At 51.6% G+C, this 14,105-nt stretch overlaps 7 protein-coding genes across 7 annotated transcripts; 6 read left to right on the top strand and 1 right to left on the bottom strand.

The window, feature by feature from the left end:
* Window positions 1-479: 479 nt before the first annotated feature.
* Window positions 480-1,901, top strand: BO94DRAFT_569152 (uncharacterized protein; the record flags this gene model as incomplete). Its single annotated transcript, XM_025614723.1, has 1 exon — window positions 480-1,901. The coding sequence occupies exon 1, from the start codon at window positions 513-515 to the stop codon at window positions 1,899-1,901; it is 1,389 nt and encodes a 462-aa protein (XP_025463121.1). The 5' UTR covers window positions 480-512.
* Window positions 1,902-2,780: 879 nt separating this feature from the next.
* On the top strand, window positions 2,781-4,848 carry BO94DRAFT_525672 (putative neutral amino acid permease; the record flags this gene model as incomplete). The annotated part of the gene is made up of 10 exons (XM_025610318.1): window positions 2,781-2,923; window positions 2,970-2,983; window positions 3,029-3,101; window positions 3,154-3,485; window positions 3,530-3,673; window positions 3,717-3,931; window positions 3,989-4,186; window positions 4,238-4,265; window positions 4,320-4,435; window positions 4,484-4,848. 10 exons carry the CDS (start codon window positions 2,781-2,783, stop codon window positions 4,577-4,579), a joined length of 1,359 nt encoding a protein of 452 aa, XP_025463120.1. The 3' UTR covers window positions 4,580-4,848.
* A 42-nt stretch (window positions 4,849-4,890) lies between these two features.
* On the top strand, window positions 4,891-6,626 carry BO94DRAFT_501265 (MFS transporter; the record flags this gene model as incomplete). The annotated part of the gene is made up of 4 exons (XM_025609429.1): window positions 4,891-5,055; window positions 5,128-6,240; window positions 6,297-6,410; window positions 6,498-6,626. Coding segments are annotated over 4 exons (1,521 nt in total), but the record flags the coding sequence as incomplete, so codon positions are not given.
* A 305-nt stretch (window positions 6,627-6,931) lies between these two features.
* BO94DRAFT_251007 (protein kinase family protein) lies at window positions 6,932-7,984 on the top strand. Its single transcript, XM_025606435.1, has one exon. The coding sequence runs from the start codon at window positions 7,049-7,051 to the stop codon at window positions 7,835-7,837; it is 789 nt and encodes a 262-aa protein (XP_025463118.1). The 5' UTR covers window positions 6,932-7,048; the 3' UTR covers window positions 7,838-7,984.
* Window positions 7,985-9,493: 1,509 nt separating this feature from the next.
* BO94DRAFT_501260 (putative NmrA-like family protein) lies at window positions 9,494-10,659 on the top strand. The gene is made up of 3 exons (XM_025609428.1): window positions 9,494-9,817; window positions 9,890-9,984; window positions 10,058-10,659. The coding sequence occupies exons 1-3, from the start codon at window positions 9,509-9,511 to the stop codon at window positions 10,587-10,589; spliced, it is 936 nt and encodes a 311-aa protein (XP_025463117.1). The 5' UTR covers window positions 9,494-9,508; the 3' UTR covers window positions 10,590-10,659.
* BO94DRAFT_250875 (putative MFS multidrug transporter) lies at window positions 10,574-12,688 on the bottom strand. The gene is made up of 4 exons (XM_025606434.1): window positions 12,457-12,688; window positions 12,293-12,409; window positions 12,194-12,247; window positions 10,574-12,150 (listed from the first exon to the last, which is right to left on the bottom strand). The coding sequence occupies exons 1-4, from the start codon at window positions 12,543-12,545 to the stop codon at window positions 10,668-10,670; spliced, it is 1,743 nt and encodes a 580-aa protein (XP_025463116.1). The 5' UTR covers window positions 12,546-12,688; the 3' UTR covers window positions 10,574-10,667.
* Window positions 12,689-12,901: 213 nt separating this feature from the next.
* On the top strand, window positions 12,902-13,831 carry BO94DRAFT_539288 (SDR family oxidoreductase). The gene has a single exon (XM_025612675.1). The coding sequence runs from the start codon at window positions 12,944-12,946 to the stop codon at window positions 13,742-13,744; it is 801 nt and encodes a 266-aa protein (XP_025463115.1). The 5' UTR covers window positions 12,902-12,943; the 3' UTR covers window positions 13,745-13,831.
* Window positions 13,832-14,105: the final 274 nt, after the last annotated feature.

Genomic DNA, 14,105 nt, shown 5'->3' with positions numbered 1-14,105 from the left:
ACCGGCCCGTCACGAATGGCGGTGGCGACAACCCACCGTCGGGTAGTCGAATTTTTCCATCACCGCTGATGTCTCCTCCTGCCCGTCGAATGCACCTCCGCCCTGCAAGACTTGGACTACTGCACTCGAGCCTACGAACACCATGGATGCTGTCCGCCGGAAGCACATAATGCAGTGGCACGTCATACCTTGCAGACAATGGCCGTGTGTCGGATGAGGACAAGTTGTGTCGATACGGACCTTCTGGATCAACCGTGGACGGAGCAGGTCAACCGATCCCGGGGATCCACGACCCTCCGCCAGCTCCCGTCCATTGGCCCACTCGATGGATCTGTTCCCCATACTCGGCCTGCAAAGTTCACCCAGGTGGTGGATTTTGCAAAAACTCAGTTCCCCTATCTTAGGTTATCGACGGGTGCGGGCATTCTTAAACCCCCGGGCTTCCGGTGTCTGTTCCCTTCGCCTCGCTCCCCAGATGCATTGAATTTAACTACCGCTGATCCCTCCTCAACATGTCGCTCTTACTTCCTAATGACATCCTCCTCCTGGTTGGGGAGTATGTGGAAGACTACCGGGATCGATACAACCTGCTCTTTGTCTGCCGCCATTTTCACGACTTGTTCCTACGGTTGGTCTACCAAGCAGCGTCCTTGAAGGACTGCTCCCAGACACGTTCCTTCTTAGGAGCTCTGCTCCGTCGTCCCGAGCTGGCTCGGGCCGTTCGCACCCTGGACTTTCACGACTGGTCCACTTCCACTCCTTCCACTCACTCTGACGAAGACCTGGCGCCGTTAATCCAATGGGCCCACACACTCAGCCATACCGCAGAAGAACACATAAAATGGGAACAGGATCTCCGGGACAATGTTGAAGAGGCTTGGATTGCGCTTCTCCTGCCGCTGGTGAGCAATCTGAGGCACCTGCAATTGGTCTACCCCAAGCAGAACCTCTATTTGGACCGCATGATGCAGCGGGTTGTGCGGGGAGAGAAGCCTTTTGACGATCAACCCGCGCTCCGCGTATTGCGGGAGGTTTCTTTGACCCATTTAGCCGATGAGGACAGCCGGGGAAGCTATCAGCCATCTCAGGTCCTTCCTTTCTTCCAATTGCCATCCATGCGGACGTTTTCGGCGGACTCGGTCATTGAGTCTACCCGCTCACAGGAGGGTCAGTCGGAGTCAGTCCAGCCTGTCGAGATTTCGATGCCCGGCACCTCGCCCATTTCCGAAATCACGCTTAATGCGAGCAACGGCTCCCAAGGCATGCAGAGCTTGATTGCCTCCTGCTCCTCACTCAAATCCTTCAAGTACCAGCACTCTGACGAGCACTTGCTTGCGGAGGGGTTCCGGCCCTCTGCATTCTTGGAGTCGCTCGCAGGCAGTAAGGACAGCCTGCAGACCCTCTGGCTGGATAACTACGGCACTCACCTACCCTTCACCATTGCCGGGGCGAACGAGACGCACGACGAGTGGTTTGGGCCTCTGATGGAGTTTACATCCTTGAAGGAGATCCGCATCCGCCTGCCCAACTTGCTGGATGTGCGCTACCAGTATGAACCGTCGTGTCCACTCACGGATGTGCTCCCGTCGTCAGTGGAGTCGCTCTACGTGGAAGGGTGCAAGGAGAATTCGTTGGGAATGTTGGTTGCACAGTTGAAAGCGGTGCTCAACAAGCGCAAGACACAGTTTGCGGGGCTGAAGCGAATCGACATTGAAGGCTTCTTCCATGACGAGGATGACGAGGACGCATCAGGCTACCAGCCAGGGGGACCAGGCGAGAAGGTCATTAAGCCCCGAGTATATGAGACGGCTGAACCGCTGCACCGTTCCTGTGCCGAAGCGGGCATTGACCTGTATGTCCGCGACCGGGCATGTTTGGCAACAATGAGAGAGATGGCATGACATCATGGACAGATATGACACGACATGAGATAGACGGATAGATTTGCATTGCGTACAATACCCATAGACATGATTTTGTTCTGCTTGATTGAGACATAGCTTGAAATAGATACCACTTTTATATCCCATACGTCTTGGTCTCGTCATAAAGTTCCGTACATCTCCCTGCTCGCATCTCCAAAGCAATGGAGGAACTCTTCGACCATCTGGCGATCATTATTACGCAAGACTTCGGAATCTTGCATCTGCAAAGACCCTGTCTCACTTATCATAAGAGCGAAATACCTGACAGCTATCATTTAATTGCCCGTTCCCTGGTAGTATCCAGAGACCAGCCACCTAGCCACGGGTCACCGAGCACGAATCTGAGGGAGGTTACATCGCTCGTTACGCTGAACTTTGCTCGCAAGTGATAGGCGCTGCATCTCCCCGGAAGCCATGTGGACAACACAGAGTGTCCACTGACCGCGCCTTTCTCGTGCCCCTCAGTCCTCTTGGCCTCAATGGCTCCCCATAAATAGGTTACTGAAGAAGAGGAGAATGGCTTCGGATTTCCCCGACTGGATCGATCCATGCAAGAAATCCCCGCATTTCACCTTCATTCACTGCTGGCTTGCATGACGTGAGATGGCAGTCCAATCGGAGGCGTCCTCACCTAGTTCAGGGTCCTACACAATGAGGTAGAGGTAAGTTTTTCATGAAATGGTGGGTTGCCCTGTGGTCTTCAGTGTTGTCGTCTGACCTGTCGTTCTCCTTTCTTTCAGCGGATCTTGTTCTCCTGGCCTTTTCGTTCTCCCTCTATCAGTGTTGTTCTCCAGTGTCTCTGCTCTCGAGTACTAGATCGTGATCGTGAACACTATTTGACTCCGGATCGTGAGAATGTCTTTTACTGCGCTCCGCCGGGTGGAGGACCCGCCTGTTGAAGAAGGCAAGCCTGAGAGTCAGACTGTGCTTCCTGACTATGAGAATCCATTTAGTCATGATGAGACTGGTGAGGTGAAGTACCGCACGCTGGCATGGTGGTATGTGATCTGGTTCTAGTGTCTGCTTCGGTGGCTAACTGCACAGGCAATGTGGCATGAGTATATACCCTGGTACCATAGTTGAATCCCTCTGATAACTTACAGTCATGGTGGCGGAGACCATCTCGCTCGGCATCCTCTCCCTTCCCTCGGCCGTGGCGTCTCTTGGCCTGATCGCGTGTGTGACATGGTGTCCGACCGGTGGCTTGGTGGCTAACTTAAGCTTCTAGTGCGGTGATCCTGATCCTTGGCCTTGGTGCCTTGGCGACTTACACGGGCTATACCTTGGGTCAATTCAAGTTGAAGTATCCCCATGTGCACAGTATGGGGGACGCCGGCGAGGTCATGATGGGCCGGATCGGTCGCGAGATCCTGGGAACTGCGCAGCTGTTCTTCCTGGTGTTCATCATGGGCAGTCATATCCTGACCTTTATCGTCATGATGAACACTCTGACCGACCATGGCACTTGCTCCATTGTGTTTGGGGTTGTTGGCTTGGTGCTGTCGTTTATCCTCACCTTGCCGCGTACCCTGAAGAAAGTGTCTTGGTTTTCGATCTCGTGTATGTCTCGTCCTGGTGGTGGAGTAATGAGCTGACCCAGACAGCCTTCATCAGTATCCTCTCAGCGGTTATGATCACCATGATTGCGATCTCAATCCAACGTCCGGGCGATGGACATGTCGATGCGACCGTGGAAAACTCCTTCTACCGAGCGTTCCTGGCCGTCACCAACATTGTCTTTGCATACGGTATGTCCTGCGCGCATAGATGTGGATAAGCTAACCTGTGCAGCCGGGCACGTGGCCTTTTTCGGATTCATCTCGGAAATGCGCGTGCCGACCGACTATCCCAAGACGCTGTACATGCTGCAGGGGATTGATACGTCGATGTATGTTGTCGCAGCAGTGGTGATCTATCGGTACGGCGGCAAGGACGTGGCATCACCTGCGTTGGGCTCGACCAGTCCATTGTTGTCCAAGATAGCCTACGGCATCGCTATTCCGACGGTAATAAATCCCTCCAGGGGGGGGATAGGGGTGTGGGAGTATTGGCTGATAAGTTAGATTGTTGTCGCTGGCGTGATCAATGGTCATGTGGCTTGCAAGTACATCTACGTCCGTTTGTTCCGAGGCACCGACCGCATGCACCAGCGCGGATTCGTGGCGATTGGATCGTGGATTCTGATTGCGCTGGTTCTGTGGACATTTGCGTGGATCATCGCCGAAGCGATTCCGGTTTTCAATGACCTGTTGAGCTTGATTGTAGGTTTCTGGATGTGAATGGTGGATCACAAGGCTGACTGACTCTCGCAGACGGCACTCTTCGCCAGTTGGTTTACATGTGAGTCTCCACCGATGGGTCTAGATCCTTCCTCGCACTGACCGATGCTTGTAGATGGGCTGAGTGGGGTTTTCTGGCTCTTCCTGAACCGGGGCCGATATGTGTCGTCTCCCCGGAAGATATTCTTGACGGGTCTCAACGTGCTGGTAGTGAGCGTGGGCGCGTGTCTGGTAAGTGAGCCCTGCTGAATGATGGGATGACCCAGCTAATATCGACAGTGCTGTCTGGGCTTGTATGTGTCGGGCAGATCGATTCACGAGCACCCGAGCAGTGCCAGCTTTGCGTGCGCGGACAATGCGCGACATGCCAGTTGATGGCTCGGAGGACAAATGCCGAGAGCCGAGTGCCGGATGGGGAAGCGCAGTCAGGCACCAGACAATCCCTGGATGATGTCAGTCCATAATAATACGGGCTCTAACTCCTCTATGCAAGGCTTATCCTTCATATGCTGCAATAACTAGTGCTTGCCACGGCTCATATGACGTCGACGGATCCATCGGATGCCAACCGTCCAGCTTGACATCATCAGACCATATGCAGTACACAGTAGGAGGTCCAGAATAAATAGTACATAGTAATCGACAAGATGTCTGATCAAATATATCGGACTTATTGTAGCTCAGTCATGGAGGACCCTCGCGCGCAAACCGCCTCGCCGCAGGCCGGCTCGCATCCCAGCTCGAGTGCTTCCCTATCGAGCAACCATGAAGATGTAGAGAAACAACGATTGCACGATGAGAAGAGCGGCAAGGATCCTAATCTCGTGGACTGGGATGGACCAGACGACCCTGTACGTATACCTCCTCCACCTCTTCCTCCTCCTCCTCCATCTCGATATAACCCTATACTAACTCAAGATCAGGAAAAACCAACCAACTTCCCCCGCTCCAAAAAATGGACCATCACAATCCTCCTCGGCCTCATGACCGTCTCGGTAACCTTTGCATCATCCGTCTTCAGCACCGCCTCGGAAGTGACAGCCAAGAAATTCGGCGTCTCGGACGAAGTCATGGTTCTAGGAACCAGTCTCTTCGTCCTGGGCTATAGTTTCGGGCCGTTATTCTTCGGCCCACTATCCGAACTCTATGGGCGCAAGATCCCCCTGTTCACGGGATTCTTCATCTTCGCCATCTTCCAGATCCCCGTGGCCGTAGCCCAAAACCTCCAGACCATCATGATCTGCCGGTTCCTAGGCGGGCTATTCGCCAGCGCCCCTCTCGCCATCGTCGGCGGCATGCTGGCCGATCTCTTCGGGCCCGTGGAACGCGGCATCGCCATCGCCGTCTTCGCCGGCAGCACCTTCGTCGGACCCGTCACCGGTCCCATCGTCGGCGGCTTCATCACCATGTCGTACCTCGGCTGGCGCTGGACCGAATACATCACCGCCATCATGGCCTTCTTCTTCGGTGCCGTCGGCTTCCTCATCATCCCGGAGACGTTTGGACCGGTTCTGCTGCAGCGTCGAGCAAGTCGCCTGCGCTTCGAAACCCGGAACTGGGCACTACATGCCCGCTCGGAAGAACAACCCGTCGACTTGACCCATATCGCCACGGTGTATCTCATTCGGCCGTTTCTGATGCTGGTCCGCGAACCCATCCTCTTGCTTATTACCCTGTACATGGGTTTCATCTACGGGTTCCTGTATCTCTGTTTCGAGGCCTACCCGGTTGCCTTTCAGCAGGAGCGCGGATGGAACGAGGGTGTCGGGGCGTTGCCGTTTATTGCCATCGCCGTGGGTGTGGTGTTTGGTTGCTGCGTGATTATTTATTTCACGAAGACTCGGTTTCAGCGGATTCTGGAACAGACGGGGCAGATTGTTCCTGAGGAGAGGCTGATTCCGATGATGATCGGGGGGGTGTTGTTACCGGCAGGGATGTTTTGGTTTGGATGGACGTCGAATAAACATATTATTTGGGTGCCGCAGGCTATTTCGGGGGGGTTTTTGGGGGCGGGGATCTTGTTGATTTTCATGCAGGTATGTCTCCCCTATACCCTCTTGTTCTAATTATTTGGAATTAAGGATGGAAATAGGGCTTGAATTATATCATCGACTGCTATAGCATTAATGCCAACTCGGCCATTGCAGCAAATTGTTTCTTTCGATCTGGTCTAGGGGCGGGGTTTCCCATGTTTGCGATTCCAATGGTGAGTTTATTTCTTCTTTGTTTCTTTTCCTTTCCGTTCTATAAGGAAATGGATATATGAAGAAAAGTATGGTGTTGACAAAACCAGTTCCATAATCTAGGCGTTCCATGGGCCATGACCCTCCTGGGATGTCTCACGGCGATATTGTTCCCCGTGCCGATCTTGTTCTATATTTATGGGAAGAAGATCCGGTCGTGGAGTAAGTTTGCGCCGACTGCGTAGTGGCAGTGGGTGGTTATTTTGGTTGGTTGATGGGGTGATGTGTAATGGCATGGTAGAGTAGAGATAGATAAATAATTCTTCTCTTTTGTATAGTGGGTTGGGATAATTTCAGCCGGCATGATTATATGAATTATACTGATTGTTTTAGTAATATCCATTCCTTGAATTGGAGTCTTTTCCATTGAATGCCACTGCAGTTATTTGGACTGCACTGACTGTGAATAATAATATGATTGGTATGACGATGAGTAAGTAATAAAGCATGCATCTGCCAATTACCACCCGCCCTACCCGCGATTATCGGACCAAGCCAAAAGAAGTACCCTTGTTTGAATCAAACTTCTGGCTTATAAATTCAACTAAAGTCCCAGCAGATATAGCTTTACTATCATTGAGCTGAGATAATTGTTTCCATCATGTCAACCCCATTCTTGGACCCATCGGGCAATTCCATCTCAGAAGACCAACTCCTTGGATATGGCCGATCTGGTGTTGTCATCCTGAAAGACAACGCAGCGATCAAATTACCCTTACGGTACTTGTCTACCTCAGACGATGAGGTGCTTGACAACATTACCGTCATTCAACGAGAGCAAAACGTGTACCAACACCTCGGCCATTGTACCAGAGTCGTACCCTACATCTCTTTCTCCGAGAAAACCACCCACCTTGCATTCATGGAAAATGGAGATCTGCGCTCCTATTTATCCCGCAACAAACAACCACCATCCAAATCTCTCCAACTATCCTGGTTTCGACAAATGGCCCTTGCGTTATCCCACATACACCACCGCTCCGTCATTGTGGCAGATATTGCCTGTCGAAATATCCTGCTCGATTCGGATCTCTCGATCAAGTTTTGCGATTTTACTGAGGCCACTATTATGCCGCCTGATAGCGATCTGGAAACAGTTGATGATAATGGATACTCCATACAAACTGACATTGGTCAGTTGGGCAAAGTGATCTACGAAGTTGTCACTGGAAAGAAATGCTTGTTTGATCTTCATGAGAACAACATATCTCGAGCAACACTACCCCGGAGGGAAACTCTCCCCACCACCCACGACATTTGGCTAGGACATATCATCGAAAAGTGCTGGATTCCAGGCACCTATCGAAACGCTACCGACCTCTTGAAAGAACTAAATACCATCTCTTTAAACGACATCAACAGCAACAGCAAGTATCAACCACCCGAATAAACTCTCCCACTCACTTCCCAAACAACATAGCATCCAGCGCCTCCGCCCTAGTCAACCGTCCCGTCCCATCACACGGCCCCATCTCAAACTTCGAACCAGCTGCCAATTCCAGTACCCCAACATCCACCCCCTCCCCTCTTCCCCCCGGTAAAACCATACATGGGTCTTGCATGTATCGATACGATCCAGACGGGAGGGCTTCATCTTCGGGGTATATTTTGGGCGTTCCACGGATATGAAACAGGACTAGGCCTTTTGAGGTATTTTTGAGATGGAGTCCGTAATAGACATGGGCTATGTAGAATGATCGGACCTGGCAGTGAATATACAGGTTAGTGATACTGGTAGGTATGGAAAATATAAGTATATACGGACATTATTCCCCCCACGATACATCTCATCTTCGAGTTTCTGCATCTCTTTTTCAAAGGCTTCGCCAATATAGACCCATCGACCTGGGAGTTCTTTTTTCAGGTAGTTGTTGGTTTCGATGAGGTGGGTTAGGTTGTTGATGATTGGGGTGAGGCCCGGGGGGATGGGGGTGGATGACATGGTATGGTATGGTTGGTATGGTGGAGGTGGGATTATTGGGCTTGGGATGATGATTGCTCATTAATCTAGGAGATCAAGATAGTATTTATACCTGGTTTATGGCGCTGTCATCTTCCTGATCGGGCAGGTTATTTTTCTATTATTTGTAGGAGGATGTCGTGGATTCTCCTGCGTATCAAAAGGTAGATACCGTGGTAGGATCAGGAATTCGCCATTTTTTGTGTTTGGGTGTTGGAAATGTGTATTTACTATGGAGAGTAATGGTTGTAGATTATTTGAAATATTTAGGAATCACTTCAGTAAATAATACTTACCCAACCACCTAGTAAATCCCGTCTCATTATTCAGGGGAGAATTACAGTGATGCCTGTTCTATAAAATTGATTATTCTAAGTTTCCTAATCCATATACTCCCTATGCCCGCGGGAATCTATAGCAGGGAATCTCACTAAATAATCTAGGTATCAGACCGCTGTCTTACAGAACAAACCGTATGATATGTATGCTCTTAATCACAGCTAACTTGCAAGTTTTAACTAAGACTTATTAGTATTTTGCTCGATCATATTCTTGGCGCTTCTCTTAGTTCCTACATAGCACCCCACTCACTAGCCTGTTTTATAAGCACAAGCCATGCGGGGTTCGTCTCGGCGTGAATTAAACCCGAGGAATCATCCCATCCCCAGATCTCCTCTCCATTCCCCCATTTAGAGCCACTGGCAAATATTCTAATCACTCTAGTAAAACAAGCCACCACCTAGTAATAAATATGGATCAGTACCCTCGTCCATCCAATCATCTTTACAAGTAAAAACAACAAGAATGAATAGGAAAGACTAGTCGCTGCATGCCCCACAATCAATCTTACAAATACGTCGATTTATCAGCACCGCGTTACAGTGTACGTATAGCTAGCTGTGCTTATGGCGTCATGTCATAGCTGCATACTTTATCCATCTTATATGAAGGACTATACTACAGCTTCGTATAAAAACCCCTTCTCATCCTATTTATCATCCATCATCCACTGCAACCACAATCCCACCCCCTCTTCCCAATCCTCAATCCTCACCACTCACCACCACAACCCCCCCCCCCCAAAGCAAAAAAAAAAAAACCATGCCCCTCCAATACCTCCTAACCGGCAGCACCGGCGGCCTCGGCTCCCAAATCCTATCTCACTTCCTGACCCTCCTACCCAAAAACAACTTCGCCGCCTCATCATCCAACCCCTCCAACAGCGAAAGGTTCACTTCCCAGGGAATCCAATTCCGAACCGTCAATTACGATGATCCAGCTACACTTGAAACGGCTTTCGCAGACGTGGAGAATCTTCTCTTCGTGAGCACGAATACTTTTGATGTGGAGAGGCGGAGGAGGCAGCATTGGAATGTGGTTGATGTTGCGAGGAGGGTGGGTGTTAAACATGTATGTTCTATCTGTTTTTTATTGCTTTTTGGGGGGATTTGGGGGGCTGGCTAATATGGTGTTTGGGAATAGATATGGTATACATCCCTCGCCTTCGGAGGGTTTGATTCGCATTCGAAAGCATCAGTGCAACAGGCGCATTTGATGACGGAGGAGATGTTGAGGGGGTATGTTCATTCCTACCCCTACATCCTAGCCCCTACCACCTGTTTCTCTCAGTTCTGTTAATAATAGAAATAGGTCCGGAGTAACTTACACCTCCATCCGCGAAGGCGTCTACACTGATGCCTTTCCCGTCTTCATGAACTGGTACCCATCCACTACCACCCTATACCTCCCCTCTAGCACCAGGGACGGGAAGATCGCTTTCACGTTACGGTCTGAACTGGCCGAGGCAACCGCCAAGCTTATGATTCAGGGGGGTCATGAGGATCAGATTGTGTTGTTGACGGCGAAGGAAACGATCACGTTTGGTGAGATTGTGGGGATTATTAATGAGACGACCGGACGGGAGGTGGTGTTGGAGTTTGTGGATCCGGAGACGTATGTGCGTGTTTGTGCGGAGACGGATGAGGGTGGGAAAAAGGAGGGGTTCTTTAGGCAGTTGGTTGGGTGGTATGAGGGGATTGGGAAGGGGGAGTTGGAGACGACGGATGGGTTGATGGGGAGGGTGTTGGGGAGGGAGCCCGTCGGGGCGAGGAGAGCCGTTAGGGAGTTGTTGGAGGGGGTAAAGGGGGGAGAATATGTTTGGCATCAGAATTATGCTAAGTAATTGAGTATGAGGGAGATGTGGGGGGGGAAGACTTTTCTATCGTACATGTCTTTGAATAATACATGAAATCAAGCAAGCTTATACTGCATCCCCCGGACGTTCCTCCTGTCCATTGACATTCAGTCGCTGCGTGTCGTGTTGAGGATATCCCGTGTGTGTATCCCGATACACTGTCCCTGTTGTCTCGCCATCCCCCTCTTTCTCCATCACCACGTCCTCCTCCTCGTCTGTTCCGAACGTAGCCTCCCGCATGAATGGACTCCGGCGACGAATCTCCGGCCCCTTCCATACCAACACCACCGGTACAATCGACAATGCCAGTCCAATGAACCCCAGCAGCGATCCCGCCCAGCCATAGCCCAGGTTCTCGAACAGCTGATAACTCGCCAGAGGCAGAAACGCCCCAAAGCTATTCCGTCCTAGCGATGCGGCCGACAACGCCGACGCGGCGTACTTCTCATACGCATCTGTCAGGTAATTCACCACCGCCATGTAGATACTGTAAATTCCAATGCCGCAAGCTGCAATCCCGCATGTCGGCACAATCCAATGCACAGAGGGAAAGCTAGCCCAACCGTACCAGAATAGCCCCCCCGCGAAGAGCAAACTCCCCCCGATACTGGTATACAGTCGGGCTTCTGGTACCGGTTTCCCCGGCTTTTCTTTGTTGTTCTTAGCGGACCGCAGGTAGATAATATCCTGGAGGGGATTGATGATGGTGCCAATAACAGCGCCCACGGAGATGGCGAGCTGAATGCACCCTGTCTGCAGGACATTCATGCCGTAGTTGGTGCTAAAGGTTTGGACAACACTGCTGAAGAACAGGTAGAGAATTCCCCAGGCAAAGGAGATCCAGAGTGTGAAGAACGCGACGACGGGTTCAGTGAGGAGCATGCGGGTAGGTCGTTCAAAGGAAATTTGCAGCAAGCGCCAGACACTGGTGTTGTCGAGCTCGGCTTCGGCGTAGATGGGTCGGCCAGTTTCTTTGCGGAGTTTCTTGGCACGTCGGGCGAGGATCACGTCCGCGCGCGTCTCATAAAGAATAAACCAGAAGATCGGGAGGAGACCCGTGAGGTAGATGATTTGGACGTAGAAGATCCAACGCCATGGCTCGTCTTTGTGGATGGAGACGATGGCAGACCCGACAAATGGCCCGAGGGCGATTCCGATCACACTGGTCAACCCGAAGATGGACATGGGAAGACTACGTGCTTTGTCGCCGTACCAGACATCGCTGATGCTGCCGCCAACAATGTTGATGGACACGGAGGAGCCCCCGCCGCCAAAAAAGCGGGTCACTACGAGTGTGGCGTAGTTTTGGGCAAAGGCCGAGGGAAAGAGGGAGATGATCAGGATGATGTATGCCACAAAGTACCCCGGCATGCGACCGGAGGCTTCAGTCAGAGGAACGAAGATGAGGGGCCAGAAGGCTGCCCCCATGTTCCACGAGGTCGTAGCCCAGTAAAGGTTAGGAAAAGGGGTGTTTTGCACGTGGAATTGAGATGCCATCCAGTCGTTGCCGGCACCGTAGGAGCCGGCTGGAATACCGGTGAGGACGGAACTGCTTCTGTTAGTGAAGACTTTACTAATGGGGAGCAACATACATGAAGCAAACAGTCAAAGTGAGAACCCATTTGTAAGTGGTGCTCCAGTTGAACCTGAGTCGTTAGCTATGCACATATATCCTGCGGTATACGTCTCACGGATTGTCGGGATCGTCTTTCCCGTTCCATGTATGGATCTCAATGTCCTCCCTGTCACGCAGATCATTGTGACTAACCACTCCCACATGGGATTCACGGCGGAAGAACGATCGTGACCTGCGGACCGTTAGCGGTCGCTATCTTAAGCAAAGATTGACACTCACCGTCCGGCAAACGTGTCATCAAACTCATTCGTGTGCCTTGTGCTGCCCCGGCGCAGCTGCGGGCGACGATTCTCGGCTGGAGCTGACATGAGTATATTTTATCCTATATTCTGGATAATGCAGTTCCTGCTTGGCAAGTGCAGAGGTGAGGTTGGGTCAAATAGGTGCAGAGCCTGCACCGGTCGGCGGCGACATGTCGTCATGACCGAATCCGGGCCGAGTGACCTTAACGAAACCCGGGGCGACCGAGAAATCCGATCCTCTGAGTGGCCATCTCCAGTCTGCAACTTTCCCAGTGGAAGTGGGTGAATGTGGAGATGATGCTGTTAGGGTTGGAGACTTGGCAACCGGTTTGGGTCATGACGTCATAGCTTCGATGACTTCATCACTCCCGATTCGGTTATATAAGATGCGCCGATGCTGTCCTCCATTCTCACATCAACAACTCTCAATTCCTCATAACAAATTTCCTCTACACATTACCAAAATGCCTATCCCTGTTCCCTCCGCTTCCAGCCTCCACGACCTCTTCAGCCTCAAAGGCAAGGTCGTCGTTGTGACCGGCGCCTCCGGCCCTCGTGGTATGGGCATTGAAGCCGCCCGTGGCTGCGCTGAAATGGGCGCCAACGTCGCCCTCACCTACTCGTCTCGTCCTGAAGGTGGTGAGAAGAACGCCGCAGAAATCGCAGAGACCTACGGTGTCAAGGCGAAGGCCTACAAGTGCAACGTGGGCGACTGGAACAGCGTCAAGAAGCTCGTCGACGACGTGCTTGCCGAGTTTGGCCAAATCGACGCCTTCATCGCCAACGCTGGCAAGACTGCCAACAGCGGTATCCTGGACGGCTCCGTGGAGGACTGGGAAGAGGTCATTCAGACCGATCTGACGGGCACATTCCACTGCGCCAAGGCAGTGGGCCCCCACTTCAAGCAGCGGGGCAAGGGCAGCTTCATCATCACCTCCAGCATGTCCGGACACATTGCCAACTTCCCGCAAGAACAGACCTCGTACAACGTGGCCAAGGCTGGGTGTATCCACATGGCCCGGTCGTTGGCGAATGAGTGGAGGGACTTTGCCCGCGTGAACAGCATTTCCCCGGGTTACATCGACACTGGACTGTCGGACTTTGTGGACAAGAAGGTTCAGGATCTGTGGATGTCGATGATTCCAATGGGCCGCAACGGAGATGCAAAGGAGCTGAAGGGTGCTTATGTCTATCTGGCTAGTGATGCCAGTACGTACACGACGGGCCACGATCTGGTTATCGATGGAGGATACACTGTGCGGTAAAGGCTGCGCCGGTTATGGATGAGTTAATGACATGTACGTTAATGCAAATGATGCTATCTGGACGCTTCCGGAGAAGAACTGGAACTTGATGATCGCGTAGTCGTAGTCCTTTGTTAGCTCCATTAGTATGAACCTTATACGAATAGTACGAATAGAGAATCGGATACAACGAATCTCACCATAATCCTACTCGTATCTGGTGGGGCCTCAGGAGGGTCACATCAGTGAGTCTGACATGCGGGGAAGTCACCCAGCTATGTGCTGGCGTGGTGAGCAGAGTTTGAATTAGCGTTTTCTTTGTCCATCTTCATCCTACTTTTTCCGATGTAAGCTGCCGAGGCTTGATGGGCATCATAGAGTC

Source organism: Aspergillus sclerotioniger, assembly GCF_003184525.1.
Source record: "Aspergillus sclerotioniger CBS 115572 chromosome Unknown BO94scaffold_34, whole genome shotgun sequence".
NCBI lineage: Eukaryota > Fungi > Ascomycota > Eurotiomycetes > Eurotiales > Aspergillaceae > Aspergillus > Aspergillus sclerotioniger.
This window is presented reverse-complemented; position numbering and strand designations above follow the sequence as displayed.

Bases quoted from the DNA above. Each gene is read 5' to 3' on its own strand.
- BO94DRAFT_250875 (XM_025606434.1), bottom strand. From the start codon at position 12,545: ATGTCAGCTCCAGCCGAGAATCGTCGCCCGCAGCTGCGCCGGGGCAGC. The intron at 12,410-12,456 runs GTGAGTGTCAAT...AACGGTCCGCAG, and splicing joins GATGACACGTTTGCCGGACG to GTCACGATCGTTCTTCCGCC. The intron at 12,151-12,193 runs GTATGTTGCTCC...TAACAGAAGCAG, and splicing joins ACTTTGACTGTTTGCTTCAT to TTCCGTCCTCACCGGTATTC.
- BO94DRAFT_501260 (XM_025609428.1), top strand. From the start codon at position 9,509: ATGCCCCTCCAATACCTCCTAACCGGCAGCACCGGCGGCCTCGGCTCC. The intron at 9,818-9,889 runs GTATGTTCTATC...GTTTGGGAATAG, and splicing joins GGAGGGTGGGTGTTAAACAT to ATATGGTATACATCCCTCGC. The intron at 9,985-10,057 runs GTATGTTCATTC...TAATAGAAATAG, and splicing joins ACGGAGGAGATGTTGAGGGG to GTCCGGAGTAACTTACACCT.
- BO94DRAFT_251007 (XM_025606435.1), top strand. From the start codon at position 7,049: ATGTCAACCCCATTCTTGGACCCATCGGGCAATTCCATCTCAGAAGAC.
- BO94DRAFT_539288 (XM_025612675.1), top strand. From the start codon at position 12,944: ATGCCTATCCCTGTTCCCTCCGCTTCCAGCCTCCACGACCTCTTCAGC.